The sequence below is a fragment of the Oncorhynchus nerka genome, linkage group LG27 (genome assembly GCF_034236695.1).
Source record: "Oncorhynchus nerka isolate Pitt River linkage group LG27, Oner_Uvic_2.0, whole genome shotgun sequence".
Lineage (NCBI taxonomy): Eukaryota > Metazoa > Chordata > Actinopteri > Salmoniformes > Salmonidae > Oncorhynchus > Oncorhynchus nerka.
Window position 1 is genome coordinate 8,738,546 of NC_088422.1, and position 20,091 is coordinate 8,758,636.

Sequence of the window (20,091 nt, forward strand, 5' to 3'; positions counted from 1 at the left end):
AATCACCACTGGGTGGGTGAATTATAACATATCAACCCTGTTACCTATAGATAGACAGTCTAGAAATGTTTAAACTATTTACATGTGTTTGGTAAGCTTGCATTCCATTCCCCCTGTCACATGGGGATCTATGGTTGATTCTAGATGAAATAGTCAACTCTGTTACAGTCAACCCTGTCACTTTATTTGGCACTTAATAGGCACTTGCTATAGTATGTATTTGTTACTTTTGAGATGGGAAAACATGTTTTTTATTAAGTTGAACATGTGCTCTTTATGACAGAATGTTAGAATTAGGTGAAATATAAAGTTACACTCCCCAAAAGGTACTCAATTGGTGGAATGACCCGAGTACTGAACTGGAGGTGGGAGAGCTAACGATGCGTCTACTGTTGCTCTCTCCTCAGACTCTTAGAGAAGCTATTTCAATCTGATATTTCTCCTATTGTCTAAAATAGATGTGTATTTAGGACTCCTCTCTAATATAACATGTCACACATTGTATCAAACTGATGGAATGTTAGGTGTCTCATTGAAAGTCTAACATCTACCATGACTACTGGATGTTTCAATTCTAATAAATAACAAAACAATCCACACCGTAACAACAATATTGCTTTTTTACTAAATGCTTTTATTAAAGAATAAAACTTTGCTAACAAAAATGACATCATCAAACATCACTGGCCTGATTTGAGCAGCTCTGCCCGGGGATGGAGCCAGCAACTTAGCTGCTACCGGTCCGGTCCAGGCTACCTGCAGACCTCCTCCCAGACCTCCTTTTCAGCACCTCCCCTTAACAGGAGAGGTGGTGGAAATGATCAGAGTTGCATTCAACTTGAATAAAGATGAGAAACTCTGGTCTGTGGAGCCACTGGTCTGAGGGGAGGACTTCTGTTGAAACCATTTCCATTTTTGGGATATTTTCTAGGACTGTAGAGGTGGTAAGCAGAGATGAATTTAACTAGGATACAGATGAGAGTCTCTGTTCTTGGGAGGAGGGTCACTGACCTTCGATGGTTTGTTGCCTGATAAAGAGGATACTTGCTGGCTTGAGGAGACTATAATGTTTTGAGGAGGAAATGTGGCTCGATGACTTAAAGAGGAGGAGGAATTATTGGGCGACACTTTTAATTACCAACGTAACCTCAGTGGAACTTTGGCTTCATCGAGTTCCACTTCTAGGCAGACAGTACGTCAGGAATGCTGTAAGACATCACAGAGACAGGTAAGTATCTATATATTTACATGTGTGTTGCATGTACACTAAACCCTCACATTTGGATAATGTCACTTTTTAAAGTGATGACATGTATATTAACAGTGTAAAACATGAATAGATGTTTAAACATTCTTTACCTCATCCTAATTTTCTTCCAGATGCTTGGCTTTTTCTTTGTCTTGGAGGTTGGCTCTGATGTTTCAGCCTCTTCTGGAGCTTCTAGCTGCTGGCTGTCTGGCCCCCCCATCTCCTCTTTTTTCTTTACCTCTAAAATCTTCTCTCTCTCTCTGATTAAAGCTAAATGGCCTTCAATGGCTCTCTTTCTCTGCTCCTCTCTCTCTTCCTCGCTCTGCCTCTCCTCCTCTCTTAGTCTGAACATTTCTTTCTGTCTAGCAATTTCAATCTCTTGTTTTCTATCCTGCTCCTCTTGTTGTCTTTCCCTCTCCTGTTTTCTTTCCATCTCCAGCCGTCTTTCCTCCTTCTCCCTCCTGATTTGTTGTCCTCTTTCTATGTGTTCTCGTTCCCCCTTCAACACTTCTAACCTCCTCTCTTTACGCCTATTGAAGACTTCCCGTGCTTTTGCTTTAACATTAACTACTACATGTTTCTTCATGCTTACTTCCTTTCCTCTCTCTTCTCTTTCCCTGTACTCTTCCTCTGCTTCCTTAATCACTTCCTGCTTTTCTTCCATCTCTCTCTCCTGTTCTATCTCCAGATCATTCTGTCCCTCAATTTCCCCCAAAATATTTTTATTTCCCTCCTTTCTTCTTCCTGCTTCCTCCCTTTCTCTCATAATCATCCTTTCTTTCTCCATCTCTTTCTGTTGCTGATATTTTATTTCCATCTCTCTCTGATTCTCATTGTCTTTCTCCCTTTCTTTCTCCTTCTCCTTTTGTTTCTGTCTCTCCTCTTGTTGTTGTCGTCTGTGTATCTCTTCTATCTCTCTCTGTCTCTTGTTCTCCCCCTCTCTTCCCTCCTTCTCCATGTCAATTTGCTTCTGTTTCCATATATTTTCTTCTTCTTGATCTCTCTCAAACATTATCTTTCTCTCCTCTTGTTTTTGTCGTCTTTCTTTCTCTCCCATCTCTCTCTGTCTCTCTTTCTCTTCGATCTCTCTCTGTCTCTCTTCTTCTCGTTCTTCCTCTTCCATCTCTATTTGCTTCTGTTGACATCTTTCTTCTTCATTCTCTCTTTCAATCTCTCTCTGTCTCTCTTCTTCTCTTTCTTCCTCTTCCATCTCTATTTGCTTCTGTTGACATCTTTCTTCTTCATTCTCTCTTTCAATCTCTCTCTGTCTCTCTTCTTCTCTTTCTTCCTCTTCCATCTCTATTTGCTTCTGTTTACATCTTTCTTCTTCATACTCTCTTTCAATCTCTCTCTGTCTCTCTTCTTCTCTTCCGATATGTTTTTGTCTCTTTTCCATTATCTTTCTTTTGATCTCTCTCTGTCTCTCTTTCTCCCTCTCTCGTTCTTCCACTTCCATCTCTATTTGCTTCTGTTTACATCTTTCTTCTTCATGATCTCTTTCAATCTCTCTCTGTCTCTCTTCTTCTCTTTCTTTCTCTTTCATCTCTATTTTCTTCTGTTTACATCTTTCTTCTTTGTGCTCTCTTTCAATCTCTCTCTGTCTCTCTTCTTCTCTTTCCATAATTTTCTGTCTCTTCTCCATTCTCTGTCTTCTGATCTGTCTCTGTCTCTCTTTCTCCCTCTCTCTTTCTTCCTCTTCCATCTCTATGTGCTTCTGTTTGCGTCTCTCCTCTTCTTCTTCTCTCTCCATCTCCTTCTTCTTCTCATCTTCTTCTTGTCTCTGTTTTGGTATTTTCTCCATTCTCTTTCTTTCTACCTCTTTCTGTTTGTTGTGCTCACCCTCCATCTTCTCCTCCATGTCCATTTGGTTCTGTTTCCATTTATATTTGTCTGTTTCCATATTTTCTAATTCTATCTGCTGTTCCTTGATTTTCTTGAAGACTTCCTCCAATTCAGACGTCTTTTTGTCATTGATGAGGGCCGTCTCCATCTCCATCTCTCTCTCCACTCTATTTTTCATCTCCTCTTCACTTCGTCTCCAATCATTTTCTCTCTCTCTGTCTCTATCAAATGTTCTCTCTGGTTCAGTCTCGTCTTTCAATCTAATCTCTTCTTTCATTCTCACAACCTCTCTGTCTAACACTAGTACATTTTGGTTAACCTGTTTCACTCTCTCATTCTGTCTTCTAAACGCTTCTTTCGCTCTTTCAAATTTGATTTTGTATTGAATCTCTTTTGTTGTCATATCTTCTTTCAGTCTCTCAACCTCTCTCTCTAACTCTTTTACCTTTTTGTTAACCAGTTTGACTTTCTCATTCTCTGCAATACGCATGTCTCTTTCTCTTTCCAATATGATTTCCTTCTCAATCTCTTTCAATCTCTCAATCTCTCGTTCTAACGCTTTTATCGTTTCTTCTGCCTGTTCCACTTTCTTCTTCATTTCTTGTCTTTCCAATTCTGCTTTTCTCTCACTTTCCATCTCCCTTTCTCTCTCTCTTTCCCTCTCTCTTCCTGTTTCAATAGGTTTGTTGTTCCAGGCCAGTCTTGGTCGCTGCTCCTCCATGACTTTCTGCCATAGCCTCAATCTCTCAATCTCTTGCTTCATTTTAAAAGGTAAAATTAGTGACAATCATTACAAGACATAATGATTTGTTAATAATGAAGAAATACAACCTAGATATTCAACACTGGACAACAGAATAGAAAGGCATAGGGGATTTCAACTGGAGAAGATTGTCAATTAATGGGACATTGTTTGAAAATGAAGGTTAGGTTCAGGACCTAGGGTTGGGTTAAGGTAAAGGTTAGGTATAGTTTCAGTGAGGTTAAGGTAAGGGTTAAGGAAAGGAATAAAAGTTAACATTGTGGTTAGTTTATGCTGTCTGCCACTATTCATTTTCAGCTGGGTAAATATACACTGCCTTTTAATAATAACAATGACATGTCTTACGTTAATAAGGAGTTGATATTCCACCATCAGTAGATCCAGCAGTTGTTTGAGTCTGTGGATCTCCTGCAGTTTTCTCTGGTACTCCATTGCTTCTGTGGCTCTCTCTGCTTCTCTCTGTCTCTCTGCTTCTCAGCTGTCTCTCTGCCTCCCTCTGTCTCTCTGTTTCTCTCTGTCTCTCTGCCTCAGTCTCTGTCTCTCTGCCTCCCTCTGTCTCTCTGCCTCCCTCTGTCTCTCTGCTTCTGTCTCTCTCTGCCTCCCTCTGTCTCTCTGCTTCTCTCTGTCTCTCTGTTTCTCTCTGTCTCTCTGCTTCTCTCTGGCTCTCTGCCTCTCTCTGGCTCTCTGCCTCTCTCTGGCTCTCTGCCTCTCTGGCTCTCTGCTCTCTCTGGCTCTCTTCCTCTCTCTCTGGCTCTCTGCCTCCCTCTGGCTCTCTGCCTCCCTCTGGCTCTCTGCCTCCCTCAGTCTCAGGATCTCAGCCTTCCACTCTTTCATTATACCCCTTTCTACTCTTCTTCTCCTCCTTTCATCTTTTAAAAGGGCTCTGAGATGGTCTGTCTCAGACTGTAATTGTTCAATGATCTTGTCCTCCGTTCCACCATTCCTCTTCTTCTTTTCCTCCTCCCAGAGGCACACTTGAAGTCTGTCCATCTCCTTCTTCTGATTTCGGATTGTTCGATCCTTCCCCATCAACTCAAGCATGTGGGCTTCCTTCTCTGTATAGGTCTTCTTCTCTTCTCTCGGGAAGTGAACCTCCATCTCTGCCTGCTTGTAGCTGGGAGCAAAGGAATGTCAACACATTATTTAGGAAGTGAACTCAGACAATTTACTACAATATTAAAATAATAATTCAACTTCTGCCCAATTTAACTGTCTTTAATAACACAAATCACACAACTGTGACTTACAATACGTGAATGTGATGAGTTGACTGTCCATGATGGCCAGAGGTGGGTAATGTGTAGCTCTGGTCCAGGGCGTTACGTACAGCTTGCAGACACTGAGCCTTCCTTCAGCAAGCCGCACATAATGCCCTGGACCAGAGCTAGGTTATGTGATGAATGACTTACAGACTGTTCCATATGATAGGAGGGGGTAAGAAGACAGTCCCAGTAGGAGACGGAGATCGTCCAGAAGAAGAAGAGCTGTCCATCTCCTCAGAGACTGCAGGAAAGGTCTACAAGTTTTATTTCTGGAAAATAAAGAGATGCTTTCGTTCAGCAACAATGTGTGTTTCTATGTTTCTGTCACTAGATGGTGCCATTGTACACAACATTTACTCACCAGGTCAGGGAATTCAGAAACAGTCTTCAGAGTTGTCCTCAAGCTCTAGCCTACAACCCATCATGCATCAGCACAACTAATATAATAATACCTCATCACAACTTCATAATCACAGTACACCTGGATTGTGTTCACAAAGTGTTTCAGGGTAGGAGTGCTGATCTAGGATCAGGTCTCCTCCTGTCCATCAAAACGTATTCAGTTTCATTTAAAAGACCAAACTGATTATTGATCAGCACTCCTTCTATGAGACTTTGTGAAAGAACCTTTCTGGCATATGCTGGCTAGACAGTACACAGACAATTCAGATAGTCCGACAGACAGAAGAGTAGATACAGATGGAGTGATTGATAGCAACAGAAATAACGAAGCGGATGGTTAATGTATTGTAAACTTTTGTAAATATTTGACTCACCTCAAATCACACGTGTCAAACCTCAGTTTTAGTGTGGAACCGAATAATAACTTTGGCATGAACTTTCTCTGTTCTGGAGCTGTATTGTTGCGTCATAATCCGTTCACCGCGCCTGTTTGATTGACAGCTAGGGGTTCTCCTGCGCACCAGTGTCCAAAGGTCGATAATGTTTAGCTACTCATAATTGATAAAGACATTTATAACTAATTTCACTTGACTTTTATTTCGTGTATTTTTGCCTAAGGTTATTTGGAATTCTATGGTGTGTGATTTGTCTTTGTATGGGCCTAAAGTTCAATGAAATACAAACAGCAACTATAGCCTACAAACATTTCCCACACAAATACAAATGTGGGTGTTTAGTGAGAACACAAAATAATAACATTACAGCCATAACTGTACAAACAAACATACAATCACAACTGTCTCCCCACTATTTATTATTTCTGCAGATAATGATGTTGTAATTTATCTACAGAAAAACGTTGTTCTGAGCTCAACAAGCAGTTGTAGCAGTATGCAAATCATAGAGCCAGATAAATGGCTCTTTCACCGATGCAATTCGGTTCCTGAGGTTCAACAAAAAGATCCGTTCAAAAAGAGCCGTTCGTTCGTGAACGACACATCACCACACTGTAGTTCTCCACTATTTAGTATCGTGAGCTGGAGGAGCGTTCGTCCAACTTCTCATCCAAGTAAATGGCAGCGGCGCATCATCCATCCGCTGAAATCCCAAGGGACTGGGAGGATAGTTTACGATGCAACAAGCGTTTGGGGAGGACATTCATTGAAACGCAATAACTGTTTTTAAATTCTTGAGGGACTCTTGCTCCAGGGGAAATCTCATCAGCGATGTCTCTGCTGTGCGTCAGAGGTGGGATCTTTTCCTTCTTCACTATGCTTATTATACTGTACATATCGGTCACATTAATGACATTGCACTCAGGAAAGTTGTCTGTAGGCTATTGGGGAGATGCGCATAGCCCGTTGAGTTGTCACGTTCCAGTCCAAACATGACCTGGGATGTGAGAAGGGAGCTATTCTATAACACATGTAGATGACATGTTGTAGATATGTAGATTATATTTGGGTTTTATATTTCATATTTGATTGATGATTAGGCCTATGACTTTTGATTCCACTTTGGCTACCTTGCACCATTATTGTCCTCTCTTGCTATATCTTAAACGTTATGCCCTTGTGCAGATCTTCTCTCTAAACAATATTCATGATAGTTTGAATGAGTTGAGTAAACTACACTGTTGTTAGCTTCTCAGTCTGTACTGTACTGTCCCTGGAAGACTCTCCACATAGTTCACCTAGATCCAGTCCACTTTGTACCACTGGTCAACTAATCATCCAAACCTCTGATTAGTGAATCAGGTGTGCTGGTGGTGGAATACATGATATGAGCTGGTTAGGGGGAGGACAGGTTTGAGAAGGGAAAGACTAAATGGACTTTTCTGACCAACATCCCATTGACAGCCCGTCTGACCAAAACCTAAAACGGACCCTAACCTTAACCCTAACCTTAACCCTAACATTAACCAAACCCTTATGCCTGAAAGGTAGTCTCATCATGGGTGTGATTCAGACTGTAGTTTCTCCCTGTGTGTCCAGTAAACCTCCTCTCATCATGGGTGTTATTCAGCCTGTAGTTTCTCCCTGTGTGTCCAGTAAACCTCTCATCATGGGTGTGATTCAGCCTGTAGTTTCTCCCTGTGTGTCCAGTAAACCTCCTCTCATCATGGGTGAGATTCAGACTGTAGTTTCTCCCTGTGTGTCCAGTAAACCTCCTCTCATCATGGGTGTGATTCAGCCTGTAGTTTCTCCCTGTGTGTCCAGTAAACCTCCTCTCATCATGGGTGTGATTCAGACTGTAGTTTCTCCCTGTGTGTCCAGTAAACCTCCTCTCATCATGGGTGTGATTCAGACTGTAGTTTCTCCCTGTGTGTCCAGTAAACCTCCTCTCATCATGGGTGTGATTCAGACTGTAGTTTCTCCCTGTGTGTCCAGTAAACCTCCTCTCATCATGGGTGTGATTCAGACTGTAGTTTCTCCCTGTGTGTCCAGTAAACCTCCTCTCATCATGGGTGTGATTCAGACTGTAGTTTCTCCCTGTGTGTCCAGTAAACCTCCTCTCATCATGGGTGTGATTCAGACTGTAGTTTCTCCCTGTGTGTCCAGTAAACCTCCTCTCATCATGGGTGTGATTCAGACTGTAGTTTCTCCCTGTGTGTCCAGTAAACCTCCTCTTATCATGGGTGTGATTCAGACTGTAGTTTCTCCCTGTGTGTCCAGTAAACCTCCTCTATATCATGGGTGGGATTCAGCCTGAAGCTGGAGAGGCCAGTAGGGCATTTTATTACTAGTTGGGGATTAGTATCTCTAGAGGTACAGTAGGAAATGTCCATTTAAAAGGATTGTCTATTAGGTATTGGTTGTGAAATTGTTAGATATTACTTGTTAGATAATACTGCACTGTCGGAACTAGAAGCACAAGCATTTCCATTTCTAAACCATGTGTTGTTACCAATAAAATTAGATTTTGATTCACGCACCAATTATGACGTTCAGGAGCATGTGTAATTGGGTGTCAAATGAAATCTAAGAGTGTATATTTTTGTAAATGTAATTCTAGATATTTTTCAACCAGTGTTTGATTTCTGGGTCAACAGATGGAAAAGGGATCTTAGAAAAGATCAGCAGAAAAAGTCTTAAAAGGTCCAATATCAGAACTACATAATACCAGAATCATGTTGACATAAAGACCCCTGACTACTATTATCAACACTTACATTTGGGTTTGGAGAAATCGTTTTGGTAATTTGGCCTTGTGCCTTGTAATTCCGTTACCAAAACCACACATAACTTTCAGATATTTTCACATTTGTCTTTGTGAGGAAGGGGGATAATGAAAGTTCACAGAAGTAACAAGTAATGGTGGAGCTAACAATTAGTTCTAGTGATTTTTCTGATGTATATTTTGTTTGTGAATTATTAAGTGATTAAAACTCATAATTCCATTACCAAATTATACTATACTAGTGTATACGTCCAACTTAAATGGTTTGTCAAAGTTGGGGGCGGCAAGCACTGGGGCACTACCAAGTAGTGCTTTGGCTGAATCTAAATGTAATGGCAGATTTCCTCCTCTTCGTCAGAGGTGTTGCAAGGATCGGGCCAAAACGCAGTGTGGTAAGTGTCCATGTTTTAATAGAATAAACTGAACATGACACAATATAAAATAACAAAGTGAATATTAACGAAACAGTCCCGTGTGGCACAAAGACTGACACAGGAAACAAACACCCACAAAACAACAGTGAAACCCAGGCTACCTAAATATGGTTCTCAAAGGTGCAGACTCCGGCTGCAAAACCTGAACCTATTGGGGAGGGTCTGGGTGGGCGTCTGTCTGCGGTGGCGGTTCTGATGCGGGACATGGACCCCACTTCACCAAAGTTCTGGTGCGCCTCTTCGCCCGCCTCTGTGGCCTCTTTAAAGCGGCGACCCTCGCCACCGACCTAGGACTGGCAACCCTACTAAAGGGCCCCGCTGGACTGAGGGACAGCTCCGGACTGAGGGGCAGCTCCGGACTGAGGGGCAGCTCCGGACTGAGGGGCAGCTCCGGACTGAGGGGCAGCTCAGGACTGGCTGACGGCTCTGGCAGAGAAAAACACACAGACTGCCCACCACATCTCACGCCCTGACCATACTAAATAAAGACAAAACAAAGGAAATAAAGGTCAGAACGTGACACAAAAGCATAGTTACATTCCTTGGACCACTTAAATGGTACTTTGGGACTAAGCAGAGATGTAAGAGATGTACTACCGTCGAAAAATTCTTACAGAACGTACGATAGTACCCTCCCATCCCCAGGAATCTGCACAACTGGCGACAAGTCGTGAGAGCAGGAAAAGCAACAATTGCTTCCACTTTACCAGTTATTTGGCACACTTGACCTCGTCCCACCTGCGTCCCCAAGTAAGCCACAGTAGCCTTCCCAAACTCACACTTGACCTCGTCCCACCTGCGTCCCCAAGTAAGCCACAGTAGCCTTCCCAAACTCACACTTGACCTCGTCCCACCTGCGTCCCCAAGTAAGCCACAGTAGCCTTCCCAAACTCACACTTGACCTCGTCCCACCTGCGTCCCCAAGTAAGCCACAGTAGCCTTCCCAAACTCACACTTGGCCAAATTGAGGGTTAAAGAAGCATTCTCCAACCACTGAAACACACTTTTCAAGGTGGCGAGATGATAAGACCAAGTTGACGAATTAATCACCACATTGTCAAGGTAAGCAGTACAATTTGGCACATCCACGAACACAATGTTAACTAGGCGCTGAAAAGTAGCAGGTGCATTACACATTCCAAAGGGCATCACAGTATATTGTATGAAGTTGGCGTAACGAAAGCTGAGATGTCAGAAGCTCGAGAGTTCAGAGGCACCTTTATTTAAGTTGTTATCCCTTGTCCTAACAGTTGACACAATTTCTGTAACTTTCAAGTCCTTGACACTTGTTGACATATGTTACACGCCTCGGACTGGGATGTGGTCAGCAGATAATAAACCTGAATTAACAGGGTAAAATGATGAGATGGAGAAACGTTACTAGTGTTCAGTAGTAGGAAATCTCCAAGATGTATTAAAATACTGTTCTCTTTTGTTAATCTTTTTGGTTATCAAAACCAAGTATCCATTACAACTCTGTTGTATTACATCTCCAGATTTCATACTCCAGTATCACTGAGGTTAAAAAACTATCTCTACACATTCACATTATATATAACTCACTATACTATCAGGGTCAATTTGGAAAAAGCTATAAATTACAGGAGGCCTGTGCTAAACGGTGCTACAACCATTATATTATAAACTACTAACATGTAAGCTATCAGACTGAGATAAACTAGCCTAGAGCTAGCTAGCGCTTAGCCAAGCTAAATATGGTTAACATCAAGCTAGCGAACTGTTAAATGGTATTTTTGTACAAATATCAACACATTTTATCGTGACATCACATATTTACATATATTACCTGAAATAAACTGAGTCTTTGTTAGAAAATAAAACAAATAGGATCTAAAACGTTGTTGAAAAGAAGTACAGAAAGTTCAGACGCCATCTTGATCCCTTCTCTTACATGTAAACCATTAGCAACCTAGCCAACCTCCATTACTTACAATGGGGAAAATACCAACCAGTTTATCACTCTGTTAAAACTCCCTTCAATTGCCTTCAAACGTGACCAAACTCATGGACTATGTAGTTAACCATGTTACCTCAATATGCTGAGAGTCATATTGCACTTTTGCACATTACGTGACTGAATTAATAGGGTCAAATGATGAGACGGAGAAACGTTATTAGTTTTCAGTAGTAGGCATTCTCCAAGATTGAAGAAGAAACCTCTAAGACCTCACGATCTCACTCACGCCCCCCATTGACATCACAGCTCCCCCTAGCAGCAGTAATCATATACATTACTTTAAATGCAAATACCTGGGAGGCCTAGAAAATATACAAGGGATGGCTCCATCAGATAACAAATGAACTAAAACATCAAAAATATGACCATACGTATTTGTGTGTAATTTACATATACACAAGGCATATGTGTTTACCTGACATCTCTGATCTGGCCTCAGTGGTGGAAAAGTACTTCATAGTCATTTCAGAGTAAAAGTAAAGATACCTTAATCCAAAATGACCATTTAAAATTACAGTCACCCACTGAAATACTACCACTAAAATATTTTTTATTTATTTTATTTAATTTTAAATATAGGAAGTATCAAAAGTAAGTTCTCATTTGAATATCTTAAATAAAGTACAGTGTATCAAAACAAAGAGTACAATGGAGTAAACCATTAACAAATCATATTAACACACCAGAAAAAATTTTATTCTTTTAAATGTGTGCAAAAGGCTGAGGAGGTAGGGGCACACTACCACACTTTATCATTAACAAGCATTTGTGTTTAGTGATAAAGATCAGAGGCAATGCTAAAAGTGTTTCATATGATTTCAGATCATCTTAACTCCCCTCCACCAATGAACCATTTATTTATTACAGAAACAGTACTAAAACAGTATGGGAACCACTGAAAACCACTGCAATATAGACCTACACTAAGAACAAGGTGCTTTCTACAACCTAAAAGGATTATTCTCTGTCCCCATAGGAGATTTTGGTTCCAGGGAGATAAAACCCCTTCTGTGCCGAGGTAGAACACTTTTCCAGTCACATTCACAGAGGTACTGGAACCAAAATGAGGTGTTGGCTTTAGGGATGATCAGTGAGAACCCTGCTGGAACCCCTTTTAGAAGAGTGTTGCCATCAAGTTCAACCTGTTAACTTTAGATATTTCATTCTGTCCTCAAACTGGATTCAAGATAACATGCAACATAGGTCCACCACCGTTGAAGGTTTTCATCAACCTCTTAAATAGCAGTGTTCCAAGATCCTCCACCAGGGGTGACTGTAGTATCCTCAAACGGATGAAAGGAGACACTAGAGGGCCCCCACATTCATTTTAGATCCCAAGTGTTGGTCTTTATTTTCATACTGGATGCTCTCACCCTCATCACTATCTCCTTTGTCATCTTCCATTCATGGCATTTCAACATTAACACAGAGGGGCTGTTGGGGATTAATCAGAATAGTTTGGTAACAGATAAGATGTTTTATTTTCTTAAATGCTTGTGCAGTTACTTCAGACACCTGTATCTTGTTGTACTATAGTGGTGGCCATCCAGGGTTGATGCTAGTCGGGCATCTGTCAAGGTCATCATTTGTTTTACTAGCTTTTAAGAGCAGTTGGAGGCCACGGAAGGGAGTGCTTTTTTGAATGTCTGTTTGCCAGTCACTGTGTCTCCGATGAGCTTGTCCAGAATGGGAGTGTCTAAAATGACAATTGATATATATCCTAATGTCTTGGTACTATCACCCGCCAAGCAAGAGCAACATCATTGAGAACCTCGTTTTAGAGAGAAAAACTGAACAATAATTTATAGCCAATGCTGTCTGGCTATGGAATACTCATTCTGAACAAGGTCAAGTAAAGTCTTCCTTTGTAATATTCAAGATCTGTTATTCGTCATGTGAGTTGAGATGGGTTTCTTGGCTATAAATGATACTAAAAGCAGTTTTCCAAGATCCTCCACCAGAGAATGACTGTAGATCCTCAAACGGATCAGAAAGAGTCACACTCATTTTAGATCCCAAGATGGAGCTCTTTATTTTAAAGATGGATGCTCTCATCATAATCTGACTTTGTGGTTTCCATTCATGATTTCAACATTAAAACAGAGGGCACATCACACTCATGTCTTTTCTTGGAACTCAAATCACACACACACACACACACACACACACACACACACACACAATTATAGCATCTTGTTTACATTTCTCACATTGTAGGCGTCCAGCTGAGGCCCTGGATGGACCATCTTGCAATGAGATGGGCACAGGGGTATGTACAGTTGATGTCAGGAGTTTACATACACCTTAGCCAAATACATTTAAACATAGTTTTTCACAATTCCTGACATTTAATCCAAGTAAAGATTCCCTGTCTTAGGTCAGTTAAGATCACCACTTTCTTTTAAGAATGTGAATTGTCAGAATAATAGGACAGAGAATGATTTATTTCAGCTTTTATTTCTTTCATCACATTCCTAGTGGGTCATAAGTTTACATACACTCAATTAGTATTTGGTAGCATTCCCTTTAAATTGTTTAACTTGGGTCAAACGTTTGAATAGCCTTCCACAAGCTTCCCACAATAAATTTGGTGAATTTTAGAACCATTTTTGTTTCATCAGACCAGAGGACATTTCTCCAAAAAGTACGATCTTTGTCTACATGTGCAGTTGCAAACCGTTGTCTGGCTTTTCTATGGTGGTCTTGGAGCAGTGGCTTCTTCCTTGCTGAGGGCCTTTCAGGTTATATCGATATAGGACTCGTTTTTCCTGTGGATAAAGATATATTTGTACCTGTTTCCTCCAGCTACGTCACAAGGTCCTTTGCTGTTGTTCTGGGATTGATTTGCACTTTTTGCACCAACGTACGTTCATCTCTAGGAGACAGAGCACGTCTCCTTCCCGAGCAGTATGACGGCTGCGTGGTCCCATGGTGTTTATACTTGCGTACTATTGTTTGTACAGATGAATGTGGTACCTTCAGGCGTTTGGAACTTGTTCCCAAGGATGAACCCGACTTGTCGGGGTCTACCATTTTTTTTCTGAGGTCTTGGCTGATTTCATTTGATTTTCCCATGACGTCAAGCAAAGAGGCACTGAGTTTTAAGGTTGGCCTTGAAATACATCCACAGGTACTGTTAGGGTTGCATCAATTCGAATCTGGTATCAGGATAAATATGACATTGAGTCACCGATTGTATACTATGTATTTTTTATCAGCTAAGCAATAAGTGGTAAATGCAATTTTCGTATATACGGGCTCTCTGTCCCACCTCGTAGGGCAAACAGAGAACTGACTTTTTCCTGACAAAGATATTATAATATACTCTTTACAGAAGTAGTTCCTGCTTCCGAGCCGGCCTAAAGCCATAACATCATTTTCTAGAATTTTCCAAGCTGTTTAAATGCAATATTCAACTTAGTTTATGGAAACTTCTGACCCACTGAAATTGTGATACAGTGAATCATAAGTGAAATAATCTGTCGGCACATTTTTTGGGGGAAAAATAACTTCTTTCATGCACAAAGTAGATGTCCTAAACAACTTACCAAAACTATAGTTTGTTAACAAGAAATGTGTGGAGTGGTTAAAAAATGAGTTTTAATGACTCCAACCTAAGTGTATGTAAACTTCTGACTTCAACTGTATGTACAAATCAAATCAAATCAAATTTTATTTGTCACATACACATGGTTAGCAGATGTTAATGCGAGTGTAGCGAAATGCTTGTGCTTCTAGTTCCGACAATGCAGTGATAACCAACAAGTAATCTAACTAACAATTCCAAAACTACTGTCTTATACACAGTGTAAGGGGATAAGGAATATGTACATAAGGATATATGAATGAGTGATGGTACAGAGCAGCATACAGTAGATGGTATCGAGTACAGTATATACATATGAGATGAGTATGTAGACAAAGTAAACAAAGTGGCATAGTTAAAGTGGCTAGTGACATAAGAATGCAGTCGATGATCTAGAGTACAGTATATACATATGCATATGAGATGAATAGTGTAGGGTAAGTAACATTATATAAGGTAGCATTGTTTAAAGTGGCTAGTGATATATTTACATCATTTCCCATCAATTCCCATTATTAAAGTGGCTGGAGTTGGGTCAGTGTCAATGACAGTGTGTTGGCAGCAGCCACTCAATGTTAGTGATTGCTGTTTAACAGTCTGATGGCCTTGAGATAGAAGCTGTTTTTCAGTCTCTCGGTCCCAGCTTTGATGCACCTGTACTGACCTCGCCTTCTGGATGATAGCGGGGTGAACAGGCAGTGGTTTGGGTGGTTGATGTCCTTGATGATCTTTATGGCCTTCCTGTAACATCGGGTGGTGTAGGTGTCCTGGAGGGCAGGTAGTTTGCCCCCGGTGATGCGTTGTGCAGACCTCACTACCCTCTGGAGAGCCTTACGGTTGAGGGCGGAGCAGTTGCCGTACCAGGCGGTGATACAGCCCGCCAGGATGCTCTCGATTGTGCATCTGTAGAAGTTTGTGAGTGCTTTTGGTGACAAGCCGAATTTCTTCAGCCTCCTGAGGTTGAAGAGGCGCTGCTGCGCCTTCTTCACGACGCTGTCACTGTGAGTGGACCAATTCAGTTTGTCTGTGATGTGTATGCCGAGGAACTTAAAACTTGCTACCCTCTCCACTACTGATCCATCGATGTGGATAGGGGTGTTCCCTCTGCTGTTTCCTGAAGTCCACAATCATCTCCTTAGTTTTGTTGACGTTGAGTGTGAGGTTATTTTCCTGACACCACACTCCGAGGCCCTCACCTCCTCCCTGTAGGCCGTCTCGTGATTGTTGGTAATCAAGCCTACCACTGTTGTGTCGTCCGCAAACTTGATGATTGAGTTGGAGCGTGCATGGCCACGCAGTCGTGGGTAAACAGGAGTACAGGAGAGGGCTCAGAACGCACCCTTGTGGGGCCCCGTGTTGAGGATCAGCGGGGAGGAGATGTTGTTGCCTACCCTCACCACCTGTGGGCGGCCCGTCAGGAAGTCCAGTACCCAGTTGCACAGGGCGGGGTCGAGACCCAGGGTCTCGAGCTTGATGACGAGCTTGGAGGGTACTATGGTATTGAATGCCGAGCTGTAGTCGATGAACAGCATTCTCACATAGGTATTCCTCTTGTCCAGGTGGGTTAGGGCAGTGTGCAGTGTGGTTGAGATTGCATCGTCTGTGGACCTATTTGGGCGGTAAGCAAATTGGAGTGGGTCTAGGGTGTCAGGTAGGGTGGAGGTGATATGGTCCTTGACTAGTCTCTCAAAGCACTTCATGATGACGGAAGTGAGTGCTACGGGCGGTAGTCGTTTAGCTCAGTTACCTTAGCTTTCTTGGGAACAGGAACAATGGTGGCCCTCTTGAAGCATGTGGGAACAGCAGACTGGTATAGGGATTGATTGAATATGTCCGTAAACACACCGGCCAGCTGGTCTGCGCATGCTCTGAGGGCGCGGCTGGGGATGCCGTCTGGGCCTGCAGCCTTGCGAGGGTTAACACGTTTAAATGTCTTACTCACCTCGGCTGCAGTGAAGGAGAGACTGCATGTTTTCGTTGCAGGCAGTGTCAGTGGCACTGTATTGTCCTCAAAGCGGGCAAAAAGTGATTTAGTCTGCCTGGGAGCAAGACATCCTGGTCCGTGACTGGGCTGGGTTTCTTCTTGTAGTCCGTGATTGACTGTAGACCCTGCCACATGCCTCTTGTGTCTGAGCCATTGAATTGAGATTCCACTTTGTCTCTGTACTGACGCTTAGCTTGTTTAATAGCCTTGCGGAGGAATAGCTGCATTGTTTATATTCGGACATATTACCAGACACCTTGCCCTGATTAAAAGCAGTGGTTCGCGCTTTCAGTTTCACGCGAATGCTGCTATCAATCCACGGTTTCTGGTTTGGGAATGTTTTTATCGTTGCTATGGGAACGACATCTTCGGCCACGTTCTAATGAACTCGCACACGAATCAGCGTATTCGTCAATATTTCCATCTGACGCAATACGAAACATGTCCCAGTCCACGTGATGGAAGCAGTCTTGGAGTGTGGAGTCAGCTTGGTCGGACCAGCGTTGGACAGACCTCAGCGTGGGAGCCTCTTGTTTAAGTTTCTGCCTGTAGGCAGGGATCAGCAAAATGGAGTCGTGGTCAGCTTTTCCGAAAGGGGGCGGGGCAGGGCCTTATATGCGTCGCGGAAGTTAGAGTAACAATGATCCAAGGTTTTACCACCCTGGTTGCGCAATCGATATGCTGGTAAAATTTAGGGAGTCTTGTTTTCAGATTAGCTTTGTTAAAATCCCCAGCTACAATGAATGCAGCCTCCGGATAAATGGTTTCCAGTTTGCAAAGAGTTAAATAAAGTTCGTTTCAGAGCCATCGATGTGTCTGCTTGGGGGATATATACGGCTGTGATTATAATCGAGGAGAATTCTCTTGGAAGATAATGCGGTCTACATTTGATTGTGAGGAATTCTAAATCAGGTGAACAGAAGGATTTGAGTTCCTGTATGTTTCCTTCATCACACCATGTCTCGTTAGTCATGAGGCATACGCCCCCACTCTTCTTACCAGAAAGATGTTTGTTTCTGTCGGGCGCGATGCGTGGTGAAACCCGTTGGCTGCACCGCCTCGGATTGCGTCTTCCCAGTTAGCCATGTTTCTGTGAAGCAGAGAACGTTGCAGTCTCTGATGTCCCTCTGGAATGCTACTCTTGCTCGGATTTCGTCAACCTTGTTGTCAAGAGACTGGACATTGGCAAGAAGAATGCTGGGGAGTGCTGCGCGATGTGCCCTTTTTCGGAGTCTGACCAGAACACCGCCTCGTTTCCCTCTTTTTCGAGTCGCTTTCCTTGGGTCGCTGCATGCGATCCATTCCGTTGTCCTGTTTGTAAGGCAGAACACCGGATTCGCGTGCGGAAAACATATTCTTGGTCGTACTGATGGTGAGTTGGCGCTGATCTTATATTCAGTAGTTCTTCTCGACTGTATGTAATGAAACCTAAGATGACCTGGGGTACTAATGTAAGAAATAACACGTAAAAAACAAAAACTGCATAGTTTCCTAGGAACGCTGACGAGGCGGCCATCTCAGTCGGCGCCGGAATCCAAAACAGTCCTTTCTAGTGGGGCGACAATTTAGTTGAAGATGAGAAGAGGATGAGGTTGGTGGTGGTGGAGGAAGAGCAGTGGGGGTGGTGGGTAGAACAGCTGCAGTGACGTTGATTGGTTGCTCTGGCTCATCACTTGTTGACTAAAAGAAAGAAAGATTTAGACATTTGTTGGACATTGCCATAGTTCAACAGCTGAAAAGCCTTCATTAACATACTCCCAGAGATAGAAAGACATCCAGTATTCACTGAATGAAGGAGCCTATTTACAATTTCATTCATCAATTCAATAAATGATACTATAGTACATTCAATGACGTTATTATTGTGGACTATAGGCTACTCCTGTATCTACCTTCTACAATACCATAATCATTGAATGGAGCAGCATACCCATCCACATTTATTATGGTAGGTGTGGTGGTGGTAGGGATGGTAGGTGTGATAGGTGTGGTGATGGTAGGGATGGTAGGTGTAATGGTAAGTGGAGTGGTTTTAGGTGTGGTGATGGTAGGTGTGATAGGTGCGGTGATGGTAGATATGATGATGGTAGGTGTGGTGATGGTAAGGCTGGTAGGTGTGATAGGTGTCGGGATGGTAGGGATGGTAGGTGTAATGGTAAGTGGAGTGGTTGTAGGTGTGGTGATGGTAGGTGTGGTGACGGTAGGTGTTGTGAAGGTAGGTATGGTAGGTGTGATTATGGTAGATGTGGTGATGGTAAGTGTAGTGACGGTAGGTGTGGTGACGGTAGGTGTTGTGATGGTAGGTGTGGTTATGGTAGGTGTGGTGATTGTAGGTCTGATGGTAGGTGTGGTGACGGTAGGTGTTGTGAAGGTAGGTATGGTAGGTGTGGTTATGGTAGATGTGATGATGGTAGGTGTGGTGATGGCAGGTCTGATGGTAGGTGTGGTGAAGTAATTATGGTATGGTTTTTGTGGTGATGGTAGGTGTGATAGGTGTGGTATTGGTATGTATGATGGTAGGTGTAGTGATTGTAGGTGTGATAGGTGTGGTGATGGTAGGTATGGTGGGTGTGGTGATGGTAGGTATGGTGGGTGTGGTGATGGTAGGTATGGTGGGTGTGGTGATGGTAGGTGTAATGGTAGGTATGGTGATGGTAGGTGTGATAGTTGTGGTAGGTAGGTGTGGTAGTTGTGGTAGATAGGTAGGTAGGTAGGTTTGGTGGGTGTGGTGATGGTACATGAGGTAGCTGTGGTTATGGTAGGTGTGGTGATGGTAGGTGTGATAGGTGTGGTGATGGATGGTTTGGTGAAGGTAGGTATGGTAGGTGTGTTAGGTTTTGTGATGTAGGTGTGAGAGAAGTGGTGATGGTAGGTAAGTTTGGTAGGTTTGGTGATGATAGATATGGTAGGTATGGTGATTATAGGTGTGGTAGTTTGGGTAGGTAGTTGTGGTAGGTTTGGTAGGTGTGGTAAGTTTGATGATCGTAGATGTGATAGTTGTGGTGTTGGTGGATTGTAGGTGTGTTGATGGTGGGTAGGATAGTTGTGGTAGGTCGATGTGGTAGTTGTGGTAGGTAGGTTTGGTAGTTGTGTTTGGTAGGTGGGGTAGTTGTGGTACATATGTGTGGTGGTTGTGCTAGGTAGGTTTAGTGATGGTAGGTTTTGTAGTTGTGGTGATGATAGGTGTGGTAGGTGTGTTAGTTTTGGTAGGTTGGTGTGGTGGTTGTGGTACATAGGGGTGGTAGTTGTGGTAGGTAGGTGTGGTAGTTGTGGTGATTAGGGTTGGGCGGTATCCAGATGTTCATATTGTCATACCATCCTTCTCTCATACCGGGATTTACAGTATTACCGGCATAGCATATGAGTGGGTGCTAAAAACACAAGAAAAACCTATTGCCCTCTATTTCCAGA

At 42.7% G+C, this 20,091-nt stretch overlaps 1 protein-coding gene across 1 annotated transcript; it reads right to left on the minus strand.

Moving 5' to 3' along the window:
- Positions 1–796: 796 nt before the first annotated feature.
- Positions 797–6,072, minus strand: LOC135565092 (trichohyalin-like). The gene is made up of 5 exons (XM_065011123.1): positions 5,893–6,072; positions 5,264–5,385; positions 4,587–4,968; positions 1,360–3,860; positions 797–1,206 (listed from the first exon to the last, which is right to left on the minus strand). Exons 2-5 carry the CDS (start codon positions 5,344–5,346, stop codon positions 1,182–1,184), a joined length of 2,991 nt encoding a protein of 996 aa, XP_064867195.1. The 5' UTR covers positions 5,347–5,385; positions 5,893–6,072; the 3' UTR covers positions 797–1,181.
- Positions 6,073–20,091: the final 14,019 nt, after the last annotated feature.

Coding starts and splice junctions, on each gene's coding strand:
- LOC135565092 (XM_065011123.1), bottom strand. CDS start 5,346: ATGGACAGCTCTTCTTCTTCTGGACGATCTCCGTCTCCTACTGGGACT. Junction 3,861..4,586: donor GCCAGAGAGAGAGGAAGAGA/GCCAGAGAGAGC, acceptor CTAATTTTACCT/TTTAAAATGAAGCAAGAGAT. Junction 1,207..1,359: donor TGGAAGAAAATTAGGATGAG/GTAAAGAATGTT, acceptor GATGTCTTACAG/CATTCCTGACGTACTGTCTG.